This window comes from Molothrus ater, chromosome 1 (genome assembly GCF_012460135.2).
Source record: "Molothrus ater isolate BHLD 08-10-18 breed brown headed cowbird chromosome 1, BPBGC_Mater_1.1, whole genome shotgun sequence".
Taxonomy (NCBI): Eukaryota; Metazoa; Chordata; class Aves; order Passeriformes; family Icteridae; genus Molothrus; species Molothrus ater.
In genome coordinates, this window is record NC_050478.2 from 5,167,392 (window position 1) to 5,193,236 (window position 25,845).

Consider the following 25,845-nt stretch of genomic DNA (forward strand, 5'->3'; position numbering starts at 1 on the left):
GTCAGACCCAGAGGCTGGCAGTCTAAGTCTGAGCCAGGCTGTGGGACACAGCTCCACAGCCTCACTTGGAGTCCTGTGGGCAGTTTTGGTTACCACAATACAAGAAGGACATGAAACTATTAGAGAATGTCCAAAGGAGGGCAACAAAGAAGGTGAAGGGCCTCGAGGAGAAGCTGTGTGATGAGCAGCTGAGGACACTTGTCACAGACCTCTTTTATGAAAAATCATTTCCTTAGGATTTTTCCTCCCGAGAAGCTGAGAGGCCTCAGGAACAAAATGTAACCAATGGTTATCTGCTGCTGTGGAATGCAACAGGCGGATCTGTGATTGGTCTCATGTGGTTGTTTCTAATTAATGGCCAATCACAGTCTGGCTGTCCAGACTGTGTCAGTCAGTCACCAGCCTTTTTTATAATTATTTTTCTATTCTTAGCTAGCCTTCTGATGAAATCCTTTCTTCTATTCTTTTAGTATTGTTTTAATATAATATGTATCATAAAATAATGAATCAAGCCTTCTGAAACATGGAGTCAACATTCTCATCTCTTCCCTCATCCTCGGACCCCTGCGAACACCGTCACAGACACTTGGTCAGTTCAGCCTGGAGCAGAAGAGACTGAAGGGAGACTTCATTGCAGTTATAACTTCCTTGTGATGAGGAGGGGCAGACACTGATCTCCCCTCTGTGTGACCAGTGACAGGAACTGAGGGAATGGCCTGAAATTGCGTCAGGGGAGATTTATTTTGGATGTCAGGAAAATGTTCTTTCCCCAGATTTCTCTTGGATGTCAGGAAAAGGTTCTTTCCCTGTTTCCAGCTGGGCACTGGAACAGGTGCCCAGGGAAGTGATCACAGCACCAGCCTGAGCTCGAGAAGTGTTTGGACAATGCTCTCACGACATGATGGGATTTTTGGGGATTTCTTGTGCAGGGTCTGAAGCTGGACTCAGTGGTCCTTGAGGATCCCCTCCAACTCGGGGTATGCTGTCATTCTGTGAGAAACAATCCGGTCCCTCCATGGGCTCCTCACATTCCCCCCACACCTGGAGAGAACTCCTTGCCACCTTCCCACCCCTGAGCTCAGTGTGGGGTGAGTTGAGGCACAGCAGTGAGGAAGAGCTTCTCCTCCTCATAAGGCTGGTGGGGGTCCAACACCTCAGCTGCCTTCTCCATGGGGAAAGGGATACACACAAGTGTCCAGACCTTTCCTGGTGTACCCATCCTACCCAGAGTCCTGGACTGGGGGGTCTGTATCACCCTGGACTCATTTTTCAGATCAGAGTATGAACACTCTTTGCTGCAGGGCTGATGATCCACACACAGCATAAAGCAGATGTACAACAAATCCCTTCAGTGACTCAGAGTGCTCTCAATATGTGATTCAAACTGGTCCATCGAGAGATGATTTCCAGGTATTTTCAGAAGAAAGAAGCACTGAACAAAAGAAACTCAACGAGACCAAAGTATTTTTAGAGGTAAAGTTTACCGTCAGAACGCAGCAATAGAAGTTAAAAAAAAAAAAAGCCACAAAAGATCTAAAATCTTGTGTTGAGAATGTACAAAACAAAGTCATAATAAGAAAAATTCCTTTACAAAGTCTCAAAATGAATTTAAACAGTAAACATGTAGGAAAGCATGGAAAATCTAAACTAAAGGGTTTGTGTATACTGAATAATAAATTACAATTCTAGAAATAAAGAAAAGAAAGCAGTAACCATTCTGGCTCAAGAATCATTTATAGCATCTTTTTTTGGGGGAATGGCATTGATAGTAGCTGTAGGTCTTAGCTTTACAATTTCCAGTATCATCAAACACTTTCCAGGAACTGAAAAACAAACTGATAAATAACTCCCCCAAGTCCAAGAGTGACAACAACTCAATATTTTTTTTCCTTTTCTTTTCTTACTGTCTAAGAGAAAACCTATCCACCCCACCCATCAATATGAGCTTGTGTGTATATATATATGTGTGTGTGTGGAGGATGCCCTTCTTAGAAAAAGAAGGTACCATAAAGGTGTTTGTTTGCCAGTGACCAGATTGATTGTTCTTTAATTGATCCTTCCTTCTGCAGTAGTTCAGAGAAGCCCGATCCAACACCTCCACCCACCCTCACCAAACATTCTAGGGGGAAGTACCCTAAGGTGCCCATGGATGGGTTTTCCCCTTGTGCTTCTAACAGTGCCAGGACTCTGGGTTGTGGTGCAGCACCAAGTCTGTTGGGTTGGCCAGGTGAGGGCTGTTCTCCAGTGTCAAGGCAGGCTGCACTTGTCCTGTCTGTGTGCAAACACCAAGACGATGACCCTGAGAAGTCCTTAGGGTGCAGGTAAATCCCTGTATGTAATGTGGATCAAACAGGAGAAATGTTTATTGTGGCCTTTCTCTTTTGTCTTATACAGTTCTCTCTTGTTCTGCAGAATCTCCTATTTCTTTGGCTTGGAGTTGCCAAAGGTGACAAAGACCACTCCTGGCTCCTGAAAACTCCCATTGGTGTGGAAGTCTTCACCTGGGCTCTTCAAGTACCTGTGAAACACAGGTGAGGCAGAGACCTCATACTGGGGGTGAGACCCCACATCACGCTTGGAGGACGTTTGTGTCTCGGATTGCTTGGTGACTGTGGTGGAGGAAGTGATGATTTTGTTTCCAAACTGGTCCATTTCCTCATACTGCTCCATGACAGTCCGGGTGGCTCCGTAGAGCTTGGACCCGTCAGGCCCTGTCTGCAGCTCCAAGATGCTTTTCTGCCTCCGTGGATTTTGTGGGCTGGGGGTGTTCAGGGAGCGGTATTCTGAAAAGCTGCCTTTCACCCCACAGTGGCAGCTGTCCTTGGAGGTGTCCAGAGAACCCTTCTCTTTGTCACTGGTTGGATGGTTGGCGTTGCCAAGTGTGTGCTGTTTCATGGAGCTCAGCCCAGCTTTTGTTTGGACAGGGTCTGATCTCTTCTCTGAGGGTTTCGTGTCGTGCCCAGCAGACCCTGCTGAGGGGTGGTTATAGGAGCTGAAGCTGTTCTGAGCAGAAGCCTCCCTCTTTCCTGGAGAGTCAAGACAGTCTGGTGAGGGGCCATCCCGGGGGGAATGTGCTGTCCTGGGTGATTCTGCTGGTTTCCTGGCAGCAGACTCGATGGAGATGTAGGAAGGTGAGGAGGGAGAGCTGACTCGGGACTGAACAAGGCGGGGGACCTCCAGCTCTGCCCTGGCTGCCTCTGTCTTTTCTGCCACCTTTGCACTTTCCACAGATGCTGCTTCCCCTGTCTCCAGCATGACTTCCTCTTGCCTGGCTTTGCTTGAAACAATGCTGATCTTACGGATATTGCTGCTGCTCACGGAGCTTTGGGTGCTCCCCAGAGACTCCTTGAACAGCCCTGAGAGCCCAGCAATGTCTGACTCAGACTTGAGATTGGAAACGGAATAAATAGCTTTCTTGATGGCCTCCTCGATGTCCTGGATGCGGGCGAGTGTCTGCTCCTTCAGGTGCAGAATCTCAGCACTTGCTCGCTCCAGGTCCTCAAAAACCAGATCCACTGAGGAGACACTGTCAGCGTCCCCCTTTGCCCCAGCCTTGTCCTGGTGCTTGGCCTTCTGCTGCACAACCCACTCAGGGACCTTCTCAAAGAAGCTCTTGAGAGCTTTCACATCCACTTTGCTTGTCTCCTCCTCAAACTCCCTCACTCGGGTCAAGATCTCTTGCAGCTGCTCCTGTCTCCTGAGGTTCTCAAAGATCTCCATAGCCTCCTTGACATTGCCTTTCATGATCTCCTCCTTGTGTACTGACAACCTTTTCCGACGCTCATCTTCTGTTTCTCTCATTTTTTTTTCTCTCATAACAACCACTGGCTTCTCCTGGGCAGGTGTCTCTGCCTCCCTGTCAGGACATTTCAGTTGCCTGCTGTTTCCCTGCTGGTGCTCCTCAAAGGAGGAGTTCATTGACTGCTGATGGAAGGACATTGAATGAGACGTTTGCCTCCTCTCATGCACCTGCTGCACGACTCTCTGACTATCCCACGATCCATAAGAATTAGACACACTTTCCCTTTCCACCTTGGATGAGGCATTTTGTGCAGTGCCATCTCCTCTTTTTGGAGGGCTGTTGTGACCCACAGAGGAGGTGCTTGGCTCAGTTTGTCCCGGCACATCCTGTGCCTGTGCTCTGCCAGGGCAGGCTGGAGGTGACAGCGAGGAGCACCCCTTCTCCTCTCGGCACAGCTCTGTCTGCCTTTGAGCCACCTCGCCTGGGCATCTCCTTGGAGCAGCTGCTTTATCACTCATCATTCCCTGCTTGACTTCAAAACCAACCACTCCATTTTTCATTGGCTTTGAGGTCTTAGCACTGTCTGGTTCTACTTTTCCTTGTCCTGCTTTGCTGGCCTTGTACCTTTCTTCTGCTATTTGGAGAGGGGTTTTGGCAGTGTATTTTGGCATCTTTCTCTCAGGGTTTATACCCTGAACTGTGACAGACTTCTTCACAGATGTCTCTGAATTGCAGCATTTTGTTTGAACCTCCTCATAGCCTGATTGTTCAAGAACTTCCATGCAGCTTAATCCCAGCTCTATGGGGGAAGGCCTTGGCTTGTTGATATCCCTCAGGCCTGAGGGTTTTGGAGGCAGGGGTGGAGGAATGGGTTTTGTTGATCTGCTTGTGCTGTAATTTGCAGAGGCAGAATGAGGCTCATGTAAGAGGTGCTCAGGTTTTGGAGGGGGAACAGGTTTTTTCTTGGGTGAGACAGTAGTTTCTGGTTTTGGAGGAGTCCTGGGCTTCTCTGCAGGACTCTGGTCACTGGGTTTACAGGACAGAGAAGGGAGAGAAGGAAGAGGGGTCTGAAGTAGTGCAGAACATCCTGGGGCTTCATCTTTGCTGGTGGGTAATGGAAGGGCACCTTCTCTTGCTGCTTTAGTTGAGGGTGGGCAATGCTCTGCTTTCATCACAGCAACTGAGGGAGGAGGAGGAAAGTCATTATCAGCCTGTGACCCTGAAGCCACTACAGCAGTCTCCTTACTAGCGAGTTGAGTCTCATTTTTCTTTTTACACACAGAATAGGACTGCCCTGCATTTCTGTATATCATAGCAGCTTTAAAATCCCCTCTGGAGACATTAACATTAGACTTTTCCAGCGACTGAAGTGTGGCTTTTAAATTACCTCGGACAACATCCTCCTTTTCTACCAGGCGCTGTTCTGTGGCGGCACTTTGCAGTGCTCTGATAGCTGTCTGCACATCCCCTCTGACACCAACATCTCTTTCTTCTTGCTCTGATTGCTCTTTGTAATCAGACTCAACACAAGGGTTTACATAGGTTTTCACGGGTGTGGCAGTATAAAGGCCATCCTTAATGCTAAAATCTCTACTGGGCACAACTTGGATTTCCTGGCTCAATAGTTGTCGTCCCTGTACTTCCTCAGAAGCACTGACCTTTTTGTGTGATGCTATGCTCTTCTGGGACATGCTTGTGTGGGTCTTGGATGCCTCCTGGACTCTAGTGGTGGTGGTCCTGGTGGCAGTGCTGCTGCTCTCCTGCTTGGTGGATGAGGAGTCCTGCTGGTGTACGGTCGATTGAAGGGTCATGGTCCCCTGTGAGCTGACTGTCTGCTGCCTGCAGGCTGTGTGGACCTCCTCCCTGTTCCTCTGGAACTTGCTCTGAACGTGGTGCTGAATGTTTTTTGCTTCTGCTGTTGCCAGCCTCAGGCTTTGCATTGCAGCCTGGAGATCAGTCCCCAGAGCCTTTTCTTCTGTCTGAGTCTGGCTGGCTTCGCCAGGCACCACACTCTGCTGTTTGCCATCCACTTCTGCCCTCTGAGCTGTCACTTGTGTTGGAAATGTGCCTTGTATCATAGATCTTGGTTCCTTCAAAGGGGCAGTGGTGGCATCTTCTTTCTCTGCCTTCTTGCTGGCATCTGCAACCCTTTGGATTGACTTTGTAGTCACCTTAAGCCCTCCAGACAGAACTTCTTCCTTTCCCATTGCTGTGGGCAGGGGCTTCCCAAGACATTGCACAGTGGTGCCTGCCACACCTGCTGCATGCACAGCCTCTCTCTCTAACACACCCTCTCTGCCCACGCTTTCACATACAAATCCCTTTTTTGCTCCCTCCATAGCCCCTGGCTCGCCTCCTGCAATTACTTTCTCCATTTGTTCTTTATTTGTCAAGACATGTATGTTAGCCCCCTGCACAACCCGTGGGCCGCTCTCATCTGCCGCCTCCTCCTCTGCTTGGGAAGAGATGAGGGATTGTATCTCTGACTCCTGCTGGAGATTCTTCAGATAGCTGAGGTCTCCCTTCTCAATGCAGCTCGCAAAAAGTTGGACATTTCCCTTCTCGTTGTCCTCGCGCTTGATGGTGGCTGCTGCTTTCTGCTCCTGAGAAGAAGCCAACAAGTTCCCAATTGTTGACTTCACATCCCCCTTGACGACTTTCTGCTGGACAGAATGGAACTGGAGGGAGTAGAGAGTCATCTTCAGTGATCCTGACTTTGTCTCTTGTAGGACCATCCCCTTTTTGATGGAAGCATCTTGACTGAGGAGACCCTGCAAGGCCTTGGCTACATCTCCGCTCAAGTCCTCTTTGCCTTTAACAGCTTCACTCTGGTCCAGCAGTTGCAATGGGCTTACTTTGATCTTGCCCTCTCTGTCCTCCTCCACCAGCATGCTCTGTGCTTCCACATTGGTCCTGTGCAGGAGCTGCAGCATAATCCTTTGCAAGTGGCCTCCCACAATCTCCTCTTTCAGGATCTCTGGAGCTCCTGGGCTGCTGAGCTGGTACTTCACCATCTTCACACTCTCCATATCATTAGCTTCAATGAGGATCCCATCATGCTGGATAGCCTGGCATGTGCAGAGAGTCTCTAAAGTCTCCTTCATGGTTCTTTCTTTCTGTTCTATTTCTATGCTACCTTCAGAAGCACCAAATTTATCTAGGGGCGTGCTCTCAAAGAGCCACGTTGTGCTTTTCACATCTGCACGAGGGATCTCTTCTTGGGCCCCAGCGCTGGCCGTCACCTCTGTGTCCTTAAGGGTGTCCATGGGCTGGGTTTCAAACAACCAGGTGCAGCGTTTTACATCCCCTTTCTGGCTGTCCTCTCTCTGCACTGTGCTCATGGATGAGCTTCTCTCTGCGTCCCCGTACAGGGAGTCCACGGGATGGTTCTCAAAGAGCCAAGTGGATGTCCTCACATCACCCCGCTGCACGTCACTGACGCTCACCATCCTCACGTACTTCTTCTGGCCCACTTGCTGGGACTCAAAGAGCTGCTTGTTGGACTGAACGTCTCCCTTCTGCACATCATCCACTGTTCTGGGCACAGACAGCTTTCCCCCTGAGAAGGAGTCAAGAGGCTCTGTCTCAAACCTCCACCGTGCAGTCTGGACATCTCCCTTCTTGATGTCCTCTTGGGTGACAGCCCTAATCACAAACACCTCTTCTTCCTTCTTGATCTGATCCAGGGGCTTAGTTTCAAACAACCACCGGGCACCTTTCATGTCACCTTTCATGATTTCTTCTTTCTGCACTGAAGTGACCTCATGGTATCCCCCCTCTTTGTCCTGGATAGCGTATAAAGGTTGGCTTTCAAAGAGCATTGTGCAGGACTTGACGTTAGCTTTGCTCATGGTGTCTTTCTGGATCTTCTGGAGTTCTGTCTCATCCACTTTGTCATGGATTTGGTCAAGGGAATAGGTCTCAAATACAAACCTTTTTCCCCCAACATCTCCCCCCTTGGCATCCTTTTCAGGAGGAATTTCCTGGATGCCCTCAGAGTTGTCCTTCAGGGTGTCCATGGGGTAGTTCTCAAAGAGCCACGTGAACTTGTGCACAGACCCAGCTTCAATTGTTCCAGCATCCTTCTGGGATTTTGGCTTTGTGGCTGTGTCCAAGGGCTTGGCTTCAAAGAACTCTTTCACTCTGGACACTTCCCCAGACTGGAACTCCACACGGCTGGAATACCGCATGGTTTTTTTCCTGTCAGCTTCGCTGACAGCGCTGCTGCCCAAGGGTTCAGTCTCAAACAGGTGCCGGACAGTTTTGACATCCACTCCCTGCAATTCCTCCTGACTGTAGGCCTTGCTGACTTGCAAGTACTGCTCCTCCTGGCCTTTCAGGGAGTCCAGGGGCTGAGTCTCAAACATCCACGTGTAGGACTTCACGTCAGCTTGGGGCACGCTGCCATCCTCCTCCTGCTTCCTCTCAGCCTTCTCGTACAGGGTGTGCATGGGCTGGGTCTCAAACAGCCACCGGCAGGTCTTCACATCCCCCTTCTGGGAGATCTCCCTCTTCACCGAGGGATGCTTCTCCCCTTCCGTGGCTTGGAGATGAATGACATCCATGGGCTGAGTTTCAAAGAGCCACTTGGCTGTCCTGACATCACCAGCCACCACCTCTTGCTTTGTGATCCCCCGTATTATATCCACTTTCTTGATGCTTTCATCAAACTGGTCCAGGGGCCTGGTTTCAAACATCCACTTGTAGTTCTTGACGTCACCGCTGATGATCTGCTCTCTGCTTACAGAGGTGACTTCGTGGAAATTGCCAAAGCTATCCTTGATGGCATACAGGGGTGTTGTCTCAAACAGGATTTGGTTGGCTTTGACGTTGCCAGCTGGAATCTTCTCCTCCTCTTCTTTGGTGGCGGGCTCAGCATCAGCCTGCTTAATGCTGTCTAAGGGAAGAGTCTCAAACAGGGTCTTGAAAGATTTCACATCCCCTTTCACTACCTCTTCCATGCTGGTGGCTGGAATTTCTTCCTCAAATGCCTTGGAGATACTGCCAAGGGGACAGGTCTCAAAGACATGTTTTCTTTGCTTCACATCTCCCTTCTCCTCTGCTGAAAGCTCTACTTTCTTCAAACGTCCCACCTCAAAATTGTCTTTCAGGGTTTCCATTGGCTGCGTTTCGAAGAGCCAGAGTGTAGACTTCACATCACCTCCAATGACTTGCTCTTTGGCTACAACACTTTCTGAAGCTTCTCCTTTCAGGGAGTCAAGAGTCTGGGTCTCAAAGAGCAATCGTTGTTTAGTGACATCCGCGCCTGTGACAAAATCTGTCGAAGCCTGGAAGTCCTGTTCCTCAACTGTGATTTCTCTGATGGCATCCAGAGGCTGAGTTTCAAATATCCACCTTGCTCCACTGACATCTGGCCTTCCAATTTCTTCCAGTGAAATCCCACGGATTATCTGCACTTTGGAAGTGTCCTTGTTGATGGTATCCAGGGGCTGGGTCTCAAAGAGCCAGCGAGCTGTCCGGACCGCATTGGTCTGAATTTCTTCTCGGCAGACGGACTTGATTTCATGGATAGTCCCACTTTTGTCTCTGATGGCACAGAGGGGCTCTGTTTGGAAGAGCCTGACAGTCTTCTTGACATCGCCTTTCAGCTCCTGGATTTCTGACTTGAGCTGTAGGATGCTCTTCTCCTCCACTGAGGAGCAGCGTCCTATGGCATCCAAGGACTGTGCTTCAAAGAGCTGTTTGGCCCCTTTCACATCACCTCCCTGGACAGGCTCCTTGAGAACTGCCTCCTGCACCTCAGTTTCATCTGAATACAGTTTATTTAATGCATCCAGTGGTTGGGTTTCAAAGAGCCACCGGGCAGTGCGGACATCCCCTCTGGCAAGGTCTGTTTCCAACACCTTGGCTGATGTTGACAGGTTGTATCCATTTATGGACTGGCTTTCAAACCTCAGGGAAGTGCTTTTCACATCCCCACTGGGAATGATCTCTTCTTCTGTCAGCTTCTTCGTGGCTTGATGGTCCCCAATGGAGTCAAGTGCCCAGTTCTCAAAAATCCAGCGCATGGACTGAACCTCTCCCGGGAGAACTTTATCCAGGTTCACGGAGGCCTGTGCATTGGGATCCTCGGTGTTAAGCATTTCTGCCAGGTCCTCAGTCACAGCTTCTTCCAGGTTCTTCCTGAGCTCGGGGTGCATGTGCCTGTAGAGCCTCTTCAGCTCATTCACCTGGCGCTGCTGGTAGAACTTGGAGAAGGCTTGCTTTGGAGGAGGCACAGGGAGGGCATTGAGATCCTGAGCCCCTGGAGCAACGACCTGGACTGAGCCAACGGCTGGAGGGGGAGGCAAGTCATCTTCCATTTTCTGGATGGCAACTTTAGATGATTTCTGAGCCTCTGACATCTTTGGGGAAACAGTTTTAAACGTCAGCATCACCTCTCACCCCCCATCCCCGTGGCTGTTAATGGAGTGAATAGGGCAAAGGGAAAAGCCAACAGGGGAAATCCATGCTCCCAGTTAGCTCCATACCTTTGGTTCAGTAGCACACAGCACTCCAAAACATCACATCACTGCACACGCGCCCGGCTTGGTGTTAGCCCTGGTTCCACAGCAAAGCGAGGTCTCTAATCCAGGTGAGGTGGTTAGTCTATAATTCCCAGGATTCAGCCCAGCTAGAGCACAACAGAGGTGCTCAATTTGGGCTATGTAACCAAGACAGAGTGACCACAAGAAGGATAAGGCTGACTTAGAAAAGTCAGGGAAAAGTTAACTTCTCCCTCCTGCTGGCCAGTGTCCAGAACTGCTGTGTCCCCGGCTGAAGATCTGCAGGGAACAAAAGATCTGGGTCCAGGAGAAAGCCAGGGAGCTATTTGTGAAGAGGTCTCAGGAAGAAAATGGGGAGAAAGAACCAAAGTGCCAAACTGAGCTGATGAGGTTGGCTGGTGAGGTAACATGATAAGCTTTTGGTAGCACTGTGGGGTGCCCCTCCTCACTGCTCAGGAGGGAGGCCTTGGGGAAGGATGTTCATCTCATTAATGATTTCTTCTGTTGCGCTCAGAAGTGTGCCCCATTTCCACAAGAGTAGGTGCACATTTACACAGTTGGAGACTTAAATAAAGCTCTTCTGACTTGCAGACTTGCACAGGCACGAGGCTAACTAAGGTTTGCTGGAATCAGCAGGCCTCATGATTTATGCTGCCTGAGGAGTAAAAGCAAGGCTGAGGGACCAGAGGGTGGGGTAACACCTATAGCTGGGGGCCAGGAAAGTTAGACCTGTTTGTACTTAGTCAGACTGAGCTCATCTCAAATTCACAGCAGTGTTGGTACAGAAGTGAACAGAGTGGGCTGTGCTTGTTCAGTCTCTCTCTGAGCCTCCATTCCTGCAATTTTTCTCCTCAGTTTGTGCATCCTGAGCACCAAACACTGAACTGAATAGCTGCAACCTGCACTGCCTGGGCATTTATCCACAGGGAAGGTAGCTGAAGCCTTTAATCATTGTCTAAAAGAGACAGCAATCCTGGTGGCTTTCCTTTCAGTAAACAGATCTGCTGACCCTTGGCATGCCTGTGCAGTTACGTCTGCAGAGTTATGCCTGGAATATTATTAGTTGTTGCTCAAAGCAATGGTGCACGGTGTTATTTCACTCTGTTACACACAGATTGTTCTGGCTAAAAATAAGTTTTGAACATTAGTAAAAGAAACCCACACTCAGAACACCAAAATCAGCATATTTTGCAGCGAGTGAAAAAATGCAAATCTTTTGCATGAGCCAATGTACTTGGAATGCACTTTTCAAAATAAGGGGTTTGTCTGTTGTTTTTTTTTTAAATCTGTGAATAACTTCTGAATGTGGGGAAGGGCAGCTGAGCAGCTGATAGCTATATTCAGTATGTAAGTGCTCCTGGCTGCCTTGTGTGGGTATTTAGATCACACTCACAGGCCACAAATATTTGGTTAGATAACAGTGCTTATCTTAAACATTTCCTACCTTGCTTTTTTTCTCTCTGTGGGGAGAGTGAATGGAGTTGTCCTTCACAGTACTCTGGAAAAGATATGAGGAGAAATGCCATTAAACTACACAGCAAGACACATCTGCATGTATATTTTTATATACTTATGTGTAATAATGTGTATATCAATTACAGAGAACTGAAAACCATGCAGGTGTGATTTTCTCCTTTGGTTCATTGGCAGTTCTGTGCAGCTGAGAAAGCAGTCTTATTCCACGTTGATCATATATATGTTTCCTAATGTCTCAGCCAACAAGCAAAACCCCAAAGATATCTTTTTTAAGTTAGGGGAAAAACAAAACTAGCACTGATTTCTCCAAAGTTTGATTTAGCCTTTATTTTTCCTTATACTTAAATATTTTTAAAAATGAAACTGACCTACATTTGTAATTGCATTAGAATTGAGTAATTTATTGCTTTGAAATTTAAAAAAAATTTCTTGGTTGTCTAACCAGCTGTAATTTTCTAAATTGGCTCTCCACTTATTTATTTTCAACGGATTCTGCTTCATCTGGACCTTTCCCTGGTAACACTCAAGAGACTGCATCTCTGAACAGGGGCCCCATAAAAGGTTCAGAGTGTGGGGAAACCTGAATGTGCCAGCAGGAAGGGTCCAGATATGAAATCCCATCCCATGTCACTCCTGGATCACCAGTGGAACTGGGAAAATGGGAAAAATATGCCTCATAACCCTTATAACCTGTATTATCCTGTGGCCCAATGATCAGCCTGGAGTAGGGGATTAAATCCCTGGATCCCAGACTAAGGGATATAAACAGAGAAGCACAGGTTGCACTGCAAAGTTATGCTTGAATGTGGCATATATGGACAGATATATATTTTATATATATATATATATGTGTGTGTGTGTGTGTGTGTGTCTGTGGCATTTACATTCTCTAATAAAATCCCTTTGCCCAGGATTTTTCTCCTGGGAAGCTGAGAATCCTCAGAGAAAAAGAAAACAATTCTTATCTCATTCGCTCCTCCTGTGTTTTGCCCATGTGGAATGTGTTTGGAGATTGTTTACCCACAGGTGATTGTTTCATTAAATTCTGGTGTGAGTTGTTTTAACTCATTGGCCAATCAGGGCCAAGCTGTGTCAGGACTCTGGAAAGAGTCAGGAGTTTTCATTATCTTTTTAGCATTGAGTAAGTATCCTTTCTTTATTCTTTAGTATAATATAGTTTAGTATTCTATAATATAATAAAGTAATAAATTAGCCTTCTAAAAACATAAAATCAAATTCATCATTCCTGCCTTCGTCAGGACATTCCCAGCAAATACAATATGTGTATTGTACATATGTACAATAAATATGTATAAATAAATAAATAACCAGTACAGAGCAACCCAGATGTGTCCATGCTATCCCCATTCCCATATGTAGTGTACATACATGGAGGTTATTTCCCCCTCCATGGTTGTATGTGCATATAAATGTGCAAATAAAGGGGGAATCTTATTATGAGTAAACTGTACGGGCTAGTGGATGTAGGGCTGTGTGTGTGTGTGTGTGCTTCGTGTGTGGAATTTAATAAGTATGCAGTATATGCATGTGTTTGTACACATTTATCTTACATTTCCAAGCAGCAAGGGGAAAATAGTCACTTTTGGGAAACTGAACGTGGTGTTTCTTCAGATTTACAAAAGCAGACAGGTTCTCTGTCACCCTCTGACAGCCACTTGCCAGAGGGGACATTGCTGGGATGCCGCTGGTGGCGGGGCGGGGAGGACCCGGTCCTTACCGGCTGTGCGGGGCTGGTGCTGGCAGCAGCAGCTGTCTGCGAGAGATACAGAGCTGACAGCTCCTTCACAGAGAGTGTAGAGCACCTCCCTCGTCCGTGCTGAAGTGTGAGGCTGGTGCTGCCTGATGGGTCTAAAAGCGAGCGTGCCTGATCATCTGAAACAGGGACAGAGGTGTGCGGTGAGCCACGGGCAGGAGGGCAGGGCCAGCAGCTTCCCACGGGCTCTGCTGGGCTCCTGGCACTGCACACTGAGGCACCCCACAGCCCCTGCCCTGGTCCCCAAAACTTAACATCACACCCTTTCTGTTCAGGGAAAAAACATGGACATTCCTGTTGCAGTGTGATTTCCTGTTTCACCTATCCCAACCCCCTCAGGTGTGCCAACCTTTCCCATCTCCCTTTTGCCCTCCTGCCTAAGAGCTTGTCAGTCAATCTTAACATTCCAGCAAGGGCGTCATGTGGTTGGCAGAAGTTCAAAAGATGCCCCTCAGGTCCGGGCTCATTGGTCTGTCCAAGCATCTATATCCCTTGACCCTTCCCCTCCTCACACCTGGTTGGCCCTCACCTGTCCCTTCCCCTCCCCCTGTCCCCAGGGCTTAAAAGGACACGAGACCATGCGGCCCAGAGTTCTATTGTGAGCTGTTTCCACATTCAGAGGTCTGCCACACTGAAATAAAACTCTGGATTAAGACTCTACGATAGAACCCGCTCCTTTTCTCTTCACTGTCGCCTGAACCTTTTCCACCAGAGGTAAACTGAGTTCCTACTCTGCCTGGATTTGTTCCAAGTGCTCAGCTGCAGCATCCAGCCAGCCAAAGGTATCTCTGGGGTGAAAATGCCACAGCTGCTGCCTTTGGTTAGCAGTGAGGGCTAGATGAAGCCAGGCATGACATACCCAGAAACATCGGGATTAATATTCTATACATTCCCATCTCCTTGGTGGCTGAGGTGGATGGTTGAGCCTGGATGAGAGTGACACTTTGGCAGTGACCTGATGGCCCCATTCCTGCTTCCCTGGGCAAGGCCATCACCAAACACGAGCCAGTCAGAGGACATGGAGGAGCTACACACATCCAACTTGAGGAATTTCACCTCTTTTTCCTCCGTGGCCACACCACTTTCCTATGGGTGTGCCTCACAAGCAATTACATCCACTTCTCTTTGCCTCTCCCCTGGGAGCTCACTTCAGGAGAGGTTAAAAGGGTGAGACCTGCCACAGTATGTACCAGGGAGCCCTTGGTAGAGCCTTCAAACCCTGCTCTGAATTTAGAGATCTGATATTTTGAGCTGCACCAGCTTCCATGGGGTCCCCCCTTTGAAAACTGAGTTCTTTCAGTTTTCAAAGAAAGAAGTAACTCCAAAATGTAGCCAAGAACTTTCTTTTTGCATTAATCTGCCAGGTGTGAGGATGGTTATCTCCACCTCCATCACAGACATACACAATATATAGAACTTTACACCTCTAGGGTGCCTCTCAGCCCTCCAGGTTAGTCAGGGCTGTAATTTCTCTGTTCCCACTGTAAAAACACCAGAAGGTTCTCCCGTTCTCTGCAGGGCTTGTGCTGCTGCATTTGGATTTAGTGAGGTATTTGCAATGCTTTTGCTTTGAACAATGGGCTCTCTCTCCACAAATCCAGCTATTGCACAGGCAGGAAAGGGCTGATGTACTTTTTAATATGTGCACACTAGAAGCACTGCAGCCGTTCCAGCATTCTTTGCCCTAAAACCTCAGCCCCCAAATCATGAGAATTGGAAAACAACAAACATAATGACTCTTCTTCTTTGTGTTCTGAATTTTAAGTTCAGATGTTCAGGTTTTTCTCTAAAATATTGAAAGAAACTTACTCTGTTTTTATTTTAATTTGATAGGAAGCAACTCCATGCACTAAAAATGTGCTTCAAACGAAATACTAGTTCCTATAAGCACAAACATGCACCAAAAAGCCATGATGATAAGAGCAGAGGGACCTCAGTGAGTTGTCAGACCCTGCCAGCTGTGCTGCTGGAAGGTCCCAAACCTCAAGATTTCTGTTGTCCTTTATTCCAGCTGCTCCTGCAGGTGTGCAGGCTTTTTGATGCAGAACCAAGGCTGGATACATGGGGAAGCAGTGGGATGCAATACAGATTTAGCTGCTGGAGGTCACTAGGACAACAAGGGAGGAAACAGAAGGTATTTCCTTAATGTTTTGGTTTTTTTTTCCTGATATCTCCATCTAAATATGGCACCTCTCCCCCTGATTTCTGCTGTCCACAGCTTAAACACTGAGTCAAAGGGAATTATCTGTCTACAGCCACTGCAGACAGTGGCAAGGCTGGGGCAGAGCTGGTGCATCCTGAGATAGGCTGTGAGTTTGTAACCACCCTCTGGCTGCACCATTTTCCCCCAGGCTGCTCAAGACACCCCAAACTCTGACTGTATCCTGGATTTTTGAGATGAACAGCATCCAGGAAATCATAGAATGGTTTGTGTTGGAGGGAACTTTGGAGAACATCTCATTCCAGCCCCCCTGCCGTGGGCAGGGATGCCACTCACTAAATCAGGTTGCTCTGAGCCCTGTCCAAGTGGCCTTGAACACTTCCAGGAATGGGACATCCACAACTTCTTTGGGCAACCCATTCTCACTACCCTCACAGTAAAGAAGTTTTTCCTGATTTCTAATTTCAATCTCTCCTCTTTTAGTCTAAAACTGTTCCCCTTTGTCCTAGGGACTCAGGAGGGTCCTTGCAGCAGGTACTGAACTAACTTCAGAAACCTTTGGGGAATCTGAAATTCCTTTTTGAGGAATTTGAAAAATCTTGTCTGGGAATGTCTTTCTTTTATCCTACATTGCTGAATTACCTACTGGAAAGACAAAAAGGAGTCCAATCAGTCTGACAAGCAGCAAATTTCTTCTTTGCATGGTAATGGGATTTGGCTAAGTCCTGCAGTGAGAGCAATGGGGAGAACTGGGCACAGTGAGCCTTCAAAGTAGAAAGGAAACCAAGCACACATTTTCAGCCTTTCTGGCTGGGAAAATGAACACAAGCCCTTGGCTGTCCTGAAAACCACATCTAGGAGGTGGGAGCACCTCATGGCAAGGCAGGGCTGAAAGAATTGCTCCTGTGCTTGACCATTTTGGTGAGAAGAGCTTAGCAAAAGCATCCCTGTGTCCATGAGCTGGGCTGGTGGTGTTTACTGGTCTCCTCCCACCGCAGGCTATGGGCATTACTGCTGAGATGATATAATTTGTACTGACCTATAGGCCTGTAGGTTCACATACTGCACAAAGAAAAGCAACATGCCCCTCCAGCCATGAACAAATAGTGCAGCTGAAGGAAGATTTGCAGTTCAGGCAGAGGGAAATAGCACAGTGTCAGTGTTGCCCGTTCCTTCACCCCTTAGCTTGGATGGATGATAAGCCACAGGGCTTGTTTTAATGACAGATATAATTAGATACAAGGCTTTTGTTAAGGCATCCCCTTATTGCTTCCTTTTTTTCCTTTTTGTTTTCTTCTTCCCTTCTAATTTTTGATTTTTTTTTTTTTCAGTGCACAGGCTGTGTACAGCCCTGTGTTTGCTTATCACTTCTCACAAAGCCTCCTGCCTTGGAGAAGGGCTGCTCCAAACCTTCTGTGCTGGCTCTGCGCTTGCACAAAAATCTGGTCTCTGCCTGACGAAACAGGCTGCTGCCTCCCTCTAAATCGCTAATTATAGATAAGGGCAACAGAAGAACAACAGTTCGTTCTGCTAATGAGAGGGCTGATCTGTCACATGTGCCCGGACAGTGACATTCGAGCAGCACCGAGGACACGCCAGGAGCTGGGAGCAAGGTGTGGCTCCACGGCATCCCCTGGGAGGGAGCGGGGAGCTCCCCGGCCGGAGATGCTGAAGCACAGCTGAAGGTCACTATGCACTCAGGCTTAGGGTGATATTTGCTGTGTTTGAGGTGGAAGCCAGTGTTGGGGAAGATGAAACAGGAAAGCCTTATAAATATGATTGTCTGGCAAAAGATTTTGAGAATATGGAAACTATAAGTGAGATTGAAATGAAAGCAAGCTCTGAGATCCCTCAGTTACTGAACAACTGGAAAACAATGGTGTGGCCAGCTGAAGGTGATCCCCTTTTGATGGAACAACACCCTCTGCTTGCAGACAGGCCCAAGGGTCAGAGCAGACCCTGCCAGCTTGGCAGAAGGGGTCCAAAGAGGAGTTTATAGGGTTTAAAATGTAAGACAGTATGGTAATGTAATGATTCTTATAGGCTGTATGTAAATGCTATAGGATTTGTATCTTGGACTAGATTGGTTAGTGAGAATTAGAATATTCAGCACAGAAGATTATTTATGGTATTGTAACGGGAACCTCGCTCTCTCCTCCTCTTTACCACTCTCTTTATCTCTCTCTCCCTCTCTCAGCCTGCTCTGAGCTGTGGCTGGCAGCTCCCAGCAGGGCCCTGCACCCAGGCCCTTTGCAATAAATCCCAAGTTCCACGACCTGGCTTCAGAGATCTCTCATCTCCATCCATCCTGACCATCCTACCCCCTGACACTCCTACAAGCCAGCTCTGAAACCAGGGCTGGGCTCCCCATTTCTGCCTCGCTGAGCAAAGGGCTCCGCTGGCGCGCTCGGCATCCGCCCCGGCGCTGAGCGATGCATCCCGCGCCGCGCTGATTGACTGCGCCACTGCGGCCCCAGGGGTGTTAAACACGATACCTCAGGCATTAAAGCATCCCCTGTGAGCTAAAATAGGAGGAAAAGATCTCCTGAAGCCCCCCTCCTCCTGTCCCACACGGCGGCTGGCAGCGTGGCCGACGGCGCTGCTGTCCAAATGAAGGATACAGGGAATGCTCTTCCCTGCTGGCGTTTGTCGGCGAAATGTCCTTCGTGTCACTGTCTGGCGCCGGATGAATCTGCACATTTTGTGTCAGGGGCTGCAATGTTTGCATGCCCATAAGGAGCAGCTGTTGGGCTTCTTGAGCTCTTCCCATGTGCCATGTATGTGCAGGTTGGGCTTGGTTTACAGCCTCTCTGCCCTGTAAGTCACACTCCAGGGCAGGCAGGGAGGAAACTTGCAACAGGGAAAAATAATTCCTTGTATTCCTTTGTACTCACTGATATTTCTAATCACAGGGGGAGTAGGCAAGGCAATGGGGGGAAAAGATTCATAAATATTCATCTGAAAGTTCACTCACTTCCTCTCCAATTATTGCCCATAAATCACTCAACTGCTTTGTCTCCTGCTGGAGATAATATTGCAGGTCTCTTGAACCAGAATCATCTTACACCTGGCAGCCAGCTCCTAACAAGTGGAAAACAAATCACCAACAAAACCCCTGCCCCCTCCCTCCCCTGAGAAAACCCCATCTCAGCAGTAACAGGGCAGCTCTGTCTCACTCTACTTTCTATTTAAACCACTTTATCCAATGAACAAACAACGCTACCCACCTGTTGGTGTCCACCACCGCTGCTGCTGGCACTCCCTCACAGCCCGGCTCCCACCACCAACCCCAGTGAGCTACCGAGCGCCTGAGTCACCTATTAAAAAAGGAAGCTGCAAGCTCAGCACCAGTCTCCTGGGTCGCCTGGCCAACCACATGTCATCAGCTGTGCTCCCAAAATCAGCCACCCTGAGCAAACACAGCTGCTAAGCAAAGCCCTTTCTGCCGCCGCCGCGCGCGCCCCACGGCACTGTGGGAGCTGGGCTTGTGTAACGGGGCCTGGAGCAGATGGGGGCTTGCACAGGGCTTGTAGAAGTCAGAGGGAAAGGGATGGGCCTTTGGGGCAAGTTCTGCCTGGGTTCTGTCCCTTTTCATTGCTCACTGATGGGAGCAGTGCTGCAGAGAGCATCTCCTCCTGAATCCGGCATCCTCCACCCCCTGCTCAGTGTCTGCTGATTTGTTGCTCTGCAGGTCAATTTTGGGTTTGCCTTGTTGGCTGCTGGGCCTGGCCTGTCCTGTGCCATGGAGCACAGATGTGCTGTTGGTCTCATGCCTTGGCTATGCCATGCCTCCAGTACCACGAGATATTTGGTGCATCCCATGGTGCAGGACCCAACCCCAATTCTCAGAGGCCAGTAGGAGCAAAGGGACTCCTGTCCCTGGAGCTCCTCAGCACTGGGGCAGTCAGGGCAGAAAAACAAGTGATTTCCTCAGATTGTGAAAGCAACTTTCTCTTCCTAGAGGATGGAGGTGAACTGACAAGGAAGTGCTGCTTTGTGGCTGTCTGGGCTGGTTGCTTCCTGGGAATTTGGGGCTGGTATTCCCCCCTGCCTGGGATCAGCCATGGGTTACCCCCATCAGACAGTTACTACCAGCTCAGCCTCCTGAGCCAGGAGTGTGTGACACCCCTGTGTGACTGGACATGTCCCCAGTGCCACCTGCTTGTCCCTGCTGTTCATCCCAGTGAAACATTAGCACCTCACTGACCCGTCCCAAAGCTGGAAGCACATCCCTGCAGATGGGGACCCCATTTCTGAGTGCCTCTGCCCTTGGAGGTGGCAGCTGCATGTGCAGAATCACATCTGTCCCATCCTCCTCCCAGTTTTTCTCCCCGAGAATCAATTTCCTGACCAAAGTGACTCCTAAATACCAGCCCAGCTCCATGGCTGGGCTGGGGGAATTTGCACAGATGGGTGAGCACCCATAAAAGCTGGCTGGGAAACCAGTGCTGCTGCTTAATCCAGGAGCCAGGGGGGTGCTCAGCCAGCAGGGAAAGGTTTAGATCTCTGCTCTAACCCCTCTGCCTGCAGCCCTGGTCCACAGGCAAGCTCTGCCAGAGGGGACACATTCTGAGGGAGGTGTGGGAAGCAGGGCAGGCTCCCTGCTGCCCCAGTTTGGAGGCTGCTGAAAAGGTGAGTGGTTCTGGGATGCTTCAGTGATGGGTGGGCAGGGAAGGGTAGTTCTGGGACAGAAAGGATTTGGGTAGGAGAGAATCTCTATCTGTTCCTCATTGCCCTCATGACCCATTCATGAGTCTTTAGAGAATGTTAAAATAGCATCTGTTTTATTCTGAAGGAAGGGTGGAAAAATGGTGGGACAAAGGTGCAACAGGGAGCATGGATGGGATTTTAGAATCTAGCAAAGACTGAGGAAAAGTCATACTCTAAAACACTCTGCTCACCCTCACGGGTGCTGCCCCCTGTGATCACACTTTGTTCTCTTTTCAAACCACAGTACTTTCTCTCATTTTCAGTCCTACAAAGGACTGTGAGTGTTTGAAATTCAAGCTTTTTCTTTCTGCCGTGGATTGGCCCATTCTGTGGCAGAGTGGCCATTGTAAACATGTTCTTTTGACATAGAATTCATGTGCTTTTTTACTGGTTTGGTCCAAGAGTACCTGTTATAACTATACAATCAAGGATTGACCTTCAAAAGTAAATTACTGAGATTTCCTCATGCTCACCTACCAACTCAGATATAAGAACAGCACTGATTGCAGCTGGATGATTAATAAAAATCATACAACCTAACAAGGCTTTTTTTTTCCTGTTTCCAAACTTTCATGAGCACACCTTGCCCTTTCAAATAAATTTGTCCACCGTCACTTACAATAGATCCCTGATTTGGAGGTGGGGAGCCCTGCTGGTATAGAACATAAATGTAATGACTAACACATATCAAATAAATAGCAATTATTCCCTTTTGAAAGGGTTTAAGAGAGATTTTGCCCTGTCTGCAAGCCATATCTTGCAATTATTATGGGAGCTCTGGTACACAGAGTTAATAGGTGATTTCTGGGGTGGGAAATGGGCTGAAAAGAAAAGCGCCAGAAACAGAGGAAGGTGCTAGACAAAGAGGTAAAATAAAATAATGGAACTAAAGACCAGCTGTGTTGAAGAGGAAATAAGATTAAAATTATCATTTCATGCTTTTAGGCATTGTCCACTAATTATAGTAAAATAATTAACGTTTTGCACACGTGTAAAGTTGCATTTGCACATCTGAGAGGGTGGAAGGGGGTGAAGGAAAAAAAACATTTATTGAGGAACATCTTGTTTCCTGCCCTTGATTTTCAAAATCAGATCTCTTTGCAATTTCCAGCACCTCCAAACTGAAGGTTCGTGATCTTTGTTCACTTCTGAAAATGTTTTTGGCTCTTTGGTATCAGCTGGAATGTCCTTTACAGGAGCAGCATCATGACCCCCCAGGTAATTTAGAGAGCTTCTGAGAAGAGCTGGGAAAATTTAGCCTCAGGCAGAGCTGAGTATCTGCCCCAAGGCAGCTCGGGGCTATTTCTGGGCTTTGCAAAAATCCAGGAATGTGGAGGACTCTATTCTGGGCACCAAAAAAATGCCAAGAAGCTCTGCTGAGAGACAGCTGCGAGTGGCATTGCTGCCTGGGGACGTGGCCTTCCCGCGTGGGCCAACTGCTGCGGGCTTGTCCTTCCTGAGGGAGGGACCCAGCATCACCCCCAGGCTCGGTACCAAGGTGGGTGCAGCCCCAACAATGCCCTGGGCATTGCCTCGTTCTCTGTGTCCCTCTGCTGTCACAGCCATATTTTATGAAAAATCCTTTCATTGGGATCTTTTCTCCTGAGAAGCTTCAGCTTCTCCAGGTTTTGCTGCTTTGGAATGTGATTTGGAGGATTGTTTAACCAGCTTGTGAAATTGTTTTTACTTGATGACCAATGACAGCCACCTGTGTCGAGGCTGTGAGCAGTCACAGGATTTTATTATCATTCCTTTCCTGTCTTTGCTAGCCTTCTGATAAACCTTTTCTTCTATTCTTTAGTATAGTTTTAATATATAATTTTCTTTTAATCTAATACATATCACAAAATAATAAATCATCCTTCTGAAACATGGAGTCAAGATTCTCATCTCTTCCCTCGTCCTGGGACCCCTGCGAACACCACCACACTCTGAGTCAATAAAGGGTTAATCAAGGCCCAGGGGGTGTTTAGTGACTGTCCCCTGTGTGTCACTGCCCCTGACACATCGCGGGTCACGCCCTGCTCGTTCTGGCACCCTCCAGTGACTTTATCTGCTATTCACAGAGGGGTTTTTCACTGCAGTGGTGACAAACACCCCTGCTCCATTTCCCCACTCCTCTGTCTCCTCTATCCCATCATCAGCACTGGTGTGGAGGGGCTTGCCATGCAAGCAAAGCTGAGTTAATAGGAGAAATAACAATTGATGATTTTACAGTGTATGTATAGCAAAGGAGAAAAGGCTGTTAGCATAGAAATAGATTAGAAAAGATACATGAAAATTTCTGTAAGCTAGACTACGTGCATAAGTATATGTATAGATTAAATAGTAGATAAGTAGATGTGTAGATGAATAAGTAGATGCTTTATTAAATTTCTGTAAAACTTTTACTGATTATATTGACTCTAATTGCTTTGCACCAATAAATGTGTTATTGTGAAGTAGTTAATAACTTAAGATCATGCCCTTTGTTAAGAGCGTGATCTGAAGTTATTATATAATATCATGTATTTTATAATATAAAATATGAAATAAAATATAAAATATAATAAAATAAAATAAAAATATAAGATATAATATAAAGATAATATAATGATAATATAATATAATATAATATAATATAATATAATATAATATAATATAATATAATATAATATAATTAGATGTGTAGATTAAATAGTAGACAAGGACATGTGTAGATGAATAAGTAGATGCTTTATTAAATTTCTGTAAAACTTTTACTGATTATATTGACTCTAATTGCTTTGCACCAGTAAATATAATAAGTTATTGTGATGTAGTTAATAACTTAAGATCATGCTCTTTGCTAAGAGTATATAAGCTGGAGAACAAAATAAAAACTTTTTCTTCTTAGACCCTGATCATGTGTGTGTATATCATGTCCAACCCCACATTAACACACGACTTTTATCCCTAACGCGTCTCCCAGGATCTGTTCCCTCCTGCACTGCAGCACCTCAGCCCCTCCAGCCCGGAGTTCAGGATGACCATTCATGACAGCAGCTCCCCTCCCTCTAAAGCCCCTTCCCCAGGAAAAGCAGCTCCCAGCTCCCACTGGAATAGCCTCAGCCTGGGGAGAGGGCTTCTTGGCATGCCACAAATACCAGACCTTTTAAGGGAAGCCCTCTCTCACCCCTCTGAAAAGATCCCCTGGGAATGTGTGTGCAGGCATCCGTGAGCATCCCCAGCCCCACGTCCTGCCTGGGATGCAGGGCCCGGCTGGGGTCAGGCTCCTGCTGCATCTCCCAGCATTTCTCTGCCATGCCATGGTGTTTATGTGGGGGCATGGCAGGGATGCCACGTGCCCTGAGGAGCTGCAGGGCCCTGCTTTGCCTTTCTATTCCTGTCCTGGTGTTTCCATGCTGCTGTCAGCTCTGCATTGCTGGCAGCCAAGAAAACTTCATGCTGTTTTGGATGAAAGAGTCACACCCCAAACCAGTTGGGCAGTATCTTTTAAAGAGAAAACACCAAACCCACTTGTAGCTACTGAGATTCCCAGGAATTTCCATTTGGTTCTGAGTGAGGCAAATTGCCAGTGAGAATATGGAAGAGGAGAGAAATGGTTGGCTTGAAAGTCTAAGATACCAGTAAGGCACAGCACTTCAAGGAAAGATTCCTATTACTCTCTTCAGAGCCAGTCCTGGGACTTTCACCAGTGCTAAAGAGGGATTTTCTCCCTTTTTGTAACAGGTTTTGGGCATCCTTGCCTGGTTTTCCCCCAAAAGGAAGCTTTTGTATGCTGTAAAATACTGAGTCTATTCAAGGGCTGAAAACAGCCTTTGCAAGATGTTCCTACAGATTTCCACCCATGCTGAATCCCTTAATTGCCACTAGTGAATAATTTACCACTTTACCTGAACAAGAGTATGGATTTTTTATATTTTGCCTCTTCTCACAAGGTGATATCTGTACCTGAGGCATAGGGAAAGGAAGACAACACCACCTTTCTTTCCCTAAATCCATTTTTTCTAACAAAAGTCTGAAGGTACTTAATGTTTTAATGTTTTGTTCGTTGTTTTTTTTTGTTTTGTTTTTTTGATACAAAGATTGGAGACCTGGAGGGAACTGGGGAAAGCTACAGAATTTCTGTTCTTCTCACAGCCTTCAGCTGGACATGAATCTCAGAAGGAAATATTGGCCATTGACAAATGCATGAGCTGAAAATAATAAAATAATGCTGCTTTCAGGTGAGGTCAGGCCCTTCCCATGGTGACTGAGGGGCATCCCCAGGGCTGGACCTGAAGTCCTGGCTCTCCTGGTGACCACGGGACAGCCCCTAGAGCCAGAGGCAGATGGATAATCCGGTGGGAGACACACATGTGCACACACAGGGGCACATTTCTGCTCCACCTTAGAGTGACACGGGTTTTTGGAGTGTCCTTCCACACAGGTGAGCACAAACAGGGACTGGGGTAAGGCCACATTAATGCTGCTGACCCCACAGGCTCCTGAAGCCCTTTGTTTGGCTTAGGGTCACATTTTTCAACCCTCTCTGGAGACAGGGATTGAAGAAAGAGGGAAAGAAATTCCCTCCTTAACTAATCCTCCCTGTCTCCTGTTCCCCAGCGATGTAAAATGAAGCAAAGCTCATTTCCTTCTGAACAGTCCACACTTTGCTGCCTACCCATTACCAGTCCTGAACAGGATTTGGGTCTGGAAGGTGTCCCCTTCACCCCCAGCATGTGGATCCCATACAGATTCTTCTTCTATTTGTGCTCAAGGTGATCATAAATAACAATTTTTTTTTGGGGAGACAGTAGACACTAAGATCTGTCCCCATGAATTTAAGCTTCAAAGCTGAGATTTTCAGTATTTTAAGAATTTTTTTCAGTATTTATAAGAAAAGCACACAGTTACAATGCTCTGTTTCTGTCTAGAATGCACCCAGGTTCCCTAAACCACGGTCATGAACCAAACCAAAGCCACCCTACGTGGAGCACACTTGCAGCACAGAGCAGGATTTACCAAGATCCAGGCTAGCAGAATAAAATCCAGGCTTTCCATGAGCTCCAACACCGCTTTCATAGCATGAAGCACTAAGCATCCTCCTCTGCCCTGCATTTTAGGATCAGTCTAAGGTTCATATTCATGCAACACTTCACCCCATTCTAACCTACCCCACAATTACTTACAGGGAGGTCTCTGTAGTCCCAACAGCTGAGTCGTGTCTCAGACAGCCCCAGTGGAAAATCTGTGTGAAGTCCTTTTGTGTATCCCAAAAGGAGCCCTGCTCCACACCCCACACCCTCAGTCCTGTTCACTGCCTCCCAGTGGTCTCTGGCAGCTGGTTTTATCTCAGGGTGCTGGGCTATGTTGAGAGGATGAACTACTTGGGCTATTTTTAGGGAACAGTGAAATGGCTCTTCCACCAGGCTGAGTCAATCATGAGTCCCAGCAATTCTGAGCAGGGGCTGGGAAAGGCTGGGGCCCTGGCTTATTTTCAGAATTTATTCAT

At 47.6% G+C, this 25,845-nt stretch overlaps 1 protein-coding gene across 1 annotated transcript; it reads right to left on the reverse strand.

The window, feature by feature from the left end:
* Positions 1-1,514: 1,514 nt before the first annotated feature.
* On the reverse strand, positions 1,515-10,107 carry XIRP1 (xin actin binding repeat containing 1). The gene has a single exon (XM_036379139.2). It carries the CDS (start codon positions 10,105-10,107, stop codon positions 2,419-2,421), a length of 7,689 nt encoding a protein of 2,562 aa, XP_036235032.1. The 3' UTR covers positions 1,515-2,418.
* Between the last annotated feature and the right edge of the window lie 15,738 nt (positions 10,108-25,845).

What these genes read in the sequence shown, in the direction of transcription:
- XIRP1 (XM_036379139.2), bottom strand. Translation starts at nt 10,107, where the DNA reads ATGTCAGAGGCTCAGAAATCATCTAAAGTTGCCATCCAGAAAATGGAA.